Here is a 3,612-nt window from a genome sequence, read left to right on the forward strand (position 1 = left end):
TCATGTGAGAGCTGAAGACATCCCAGTTTACAAGGGAATGGGGGGATGGGCTTTGCTCCGGGCTTTAGTGAAGCATTAAGGGGAGCTAAGTCCCAGCCCACCCCAGTAGGGCACAGACACTGGGGTGCCATTTCTCGCTTGGTGGGAATGGCCATAGGAGAGGGGGGAGTTGGTACAGGGAGCTTCCTGCCACCAGGAGCTTTAATCACAGTCTAATTACACAGGCAACAGCAGACACAAACATCCCTGTCTGCTCCCAGGAAGACCCAGGACTCCTGGCTCTTCCCCCTTCCCCCAAACCACCAGACCCCATTTGCCTCTCAGAGCTGGGATACGAGCCAGAAGTCCTGGATGGCCGGGGGTTAGGCTCAGTAGCCAATAACCCCACACGGATCTCCTGCGATGCCGATTCCAAGGTTCCCATCATGGAGTCAGATTTTGACACCCGCTCCCCCAAGTAAAACTGTCTGGACTGGAACCCAGGAGTGGTGACTCCCCACCCCACTAAAGCTGTCCAGCCGCAATCCGGCTCAACCCCTTTATTGTGAGAGCAACACGTATTAACAATGGAAAAGCATCTGGGGCCTCTCCAAGCCCCTAGAGGCCCCCCACATTCTCTCCCAGAGCCCTCTCACAGACCCATTCTGAGTCCCCTTACTGTCTCCTTCTCCTAGCTTCAGGCTCCTTGCTTCCCTTGGCTCTGTGGCCCCTAGTTCCAGGGGTCTGTCAAGTCCTGGGAGCATTTCTCCAGCCCTGTCACTTTCTCATCGCTTTTCTGGAGGGGAGGAGGTGTCAGTGGGTCTCATCAGGGATTCTCCACAATAACCAGGGATCCCCAGTGAAGTTGGCTCCTGTGTCTTTTTGGCAGAAGTCTGAGGAGCAGGATAAGGAAGGACCCAGACCTGGAGACAAGGAGGGCCATATCCCAGCCAGGGTGCTGGGGAGCCATGTCTCTGCCCTGGTTTGTGGGGCCCTGCAGGTGGAGTCTTAGTCCTAGCTCTGGGGTGGGGGTGATTCCATCACCGGGGACAGCCAGTGCACAATTCCAGGGGACCAGATGATGGTGGCAGGACAGTTTGGGGGGGGACCAGGCTCCAGCTGGGGGGTTGAGAGATAAATGGTGGGCTCATGTGCCAGCTGGGGGCTCAGGGATGGCTCCAGGGTTCCAGCTGGAGGAGGGTGTTGGGGTGGCTCCAGTTTCCAGTTGGAAGTATCCATGTCCCAGCTGAGGGTCAGGGTGGCTGCAAGGCTCTTGCTCCAGCCAGGGCGTTGGCCTCCATGTCCCGGCCAGGGACTCAGAGATGGTTCCGGGGGCCCAGCTCAGGGGGTGCAGCCAGTCCTTGCATCCGAGCCAGGGGTCTCATTTCCCAGCTGTGAGTGTGGAGAAGCATCCTGGTCCCTTTATATTCTGGAACTCCACAGTCTCAGACGCTGGTCCGGCAGGTGGCTGGGTGGGTCCCTGCAGGTGAGTGGGGGGGCCCCTTGCCCCCCGCACTGGTGACCCAGCGGTAGCACTGTGTAACACTGCGGCTTTTGGCCCTGGCACCACAGCGGGTGCAGTACACGATGCCCAGTGCCACCATGATCACCAGGAAGACACAGAGAGGCACCAGCAGTGCCACCAGCAGCCACCGGTCGTCCCGCTTCCTCCTTGCCCGCTCCCCACCCAGAGAGGTGCTGGGGTCCTCTGAAGGGGGCAGTGGAGCCCTGGCCCTGTCAGCTGCAGGGTCCCCTGCCTCCCTGCTATAGGGTGAGGCAGGAGCAACAGGGGACCTTGGAGATCTGGGGCTTGGGGCACTGGTGCTGGGAGTTGGGGGGGCAGTTGTCATGGGAGTGATAGAGGGGCTGGTGTGGGGACCTGGGGGGGCAGTGGTGGGTTCTGGAGGTGCAGTGGATGTGGGAGGGATTGGGGGGCTGGTGCAGGGGATTGGGGAACCAGTGGTGGGTTCTAAGGAGCTGGCGGTTGTGGGAGGGATTGGGAGGCTGGCTGTGGGCACTGGTGGGGTGGTGGAGGGACGAAGGGCTGCATGATCAGTGCTGGGGTGGGGCACGGCAGGAGGCAGGTCAGGGGGGGTGGCAGTGGAGCTGGAGAGCTCCTGGCTCAGGTCGAAAGGGTCCTCTGTTCCCCAAACCTGCAGCACCTCGGCACCCCACTCCTGCTCATCCGTGAAGCGCGGGTAGAAGGCCTGGTCCCTGGTGGCCAGTGCAGGGGGCTCTGCCAGGGGGGCACAGCTGATGCCATCAGCCTCCAGCTCATAGCCCTCGGTGCAGTAGCACTCGAATCCGCCCACGTAGTTGACGCACATCTGCTGGCAAACGCCAGGAATCTGGCATTCGTCGTTGTCCACACAGTTCTGCGGCGCCTCCTCAGCCGGGCTGAAGCCCAGGTGGCACATGCACAGGTAGGAGCCCTCAGTGTTCTCGCACTGGTGCTCGCACGGGGCGCTCCCACATTCGTCCAGGTCAATGCAGTCCCCAGCCTCATCGGCTTCATAACCCAGGTGGCAGCGGCACTGGAAGCTGCCAGGGAAGTTGTCACACAGCTGCTCGCACGGCCCTGTGGCACACTCATCCACATCCTCACATGTGTGTCCGTTGCTGGCCAGCGTGTAGCCCTCGGGACACAAGCAACGGTATCCTCCGTCCTCTCCTGGCACACACTCAGACTGACAGGGGTGGTTCTGGCAGCCATCAGCTAGAGCACAGGAGCGCCCGTCAGGCAGCAGGGCGTGGCCAGCATGGCACTCGCATGAGTAGCTGGGCCCCTCATCCACACACAACTGCTGGCAGCCCCCGTTGTCACCCTCGCACCAGTCCCCGTCCTCCTCCCCGCACAGGGGCTCCTCCTTGGACCAGCCCACGGAGCCATCGTCCTTCTGCATGCACAGCACGGAGATAGGGGCTGTGCTGCCACAGGCCACAGATGCCACTGTGCCAAAGGGGATGTGGCTCAAGGGGCCGTTGACCTGCCCAAAGGGCGTTCTGTAGTTCACAGTCCTTGTCTCCTCAGTGGCCAGCCCGGGGCACATGCTAGTGAAGCTAAACTGGCACAGGTAGCCGTCCACAGGCAGGGTACACGAACCCTCCAGCCACTGGAAATTCTCCTGCGTGGCCGGACCGTAGGTCAGCACCACACAGCGTGAGGCCGAGCAAGCAGCACCCCCAGCTGGCTCAGCCCGGGCCCAGTTGGTGTAGAACGTGTCTTGATTGCCAGTGGTCCAGGTGAAACCACGCAGCGGGCGCTGAGGGAAGCACTGGCGTGGCTGGCGCTGCAGTCCAATCCAGAAGAGCCGCTGCTGCCCTGTACCTGGGCCCGTGGCTTGCAGCAGCCCCGCCACCTGGGCTGCCTCCTCGTGGCGCTTGAGTGTGGCCAGGTTTCCACCAAGCTCCCGGCAGCTCCGCCAGGACTCCAGGAAGCTGCGGCGCTGGAAGAAGACAACATAGCAGCCTTCTGGGCCACAGGCAGCCTCGAGCCCTGGCCAGGCAGCTTCATGTTCCGGCCAGGCGCCCTGCGCCGGCCCCACCAGCCCAGTCAGGAGCAGCCAGAGACGCAGCATCGTCCTGGCGCCCACGGCTGCCTGCTCCGCTCTGTGCCTCGGCACAGATCCCCTG

At 62.2% G+C, this 3,612-nt stretch overlaps 1 protein-coding gene across 1 annotated transcript; it reads right to left on the reverse strand.

The window, feature by feature from the left end:
• Positions 1-524: 524 nt before the first annotated feature.
• CD248 (CD248 molecule) lies at positions 525-3,612 on the reverse strand. The gene has a single exon (XM_006129705.4). The coding sequence runs from the start codon at positions 3,555-3,557 to the stop codon at positions 1,425-1,427; it is 2,133 nt and encodes a 710-aa protein (XP_006129767.3). The 5' UTR covers positions 3,558-3,612; the 3' UTR covers positions 525-1,424.

The sequence above is a fragment of the Pelodiscus sinensis genome, chromosome 11 (assembly GCF_049634645.1).
Source record: "Pelodiscus sinensis isolate JC-2024 chromosome 11, ASM4963464v1, whole genome shotgun sequence".
Lineage (NCBI taxonomy): Eukaryota > Metazoa > Chordata > Testudines > Trionychidae > Pelodiscus > Pelodiscus sinensis.

What these genes read in the sequence shown, in the direction of transcription:
- CD248 (XM_006129705.4), bottom strand. Translation starts at nt 3,557, where the DNA reads ATGCTGCGTCTCTGGCTGCTCCTGACTGGGCTGGTGGGGCCGGCGCAG.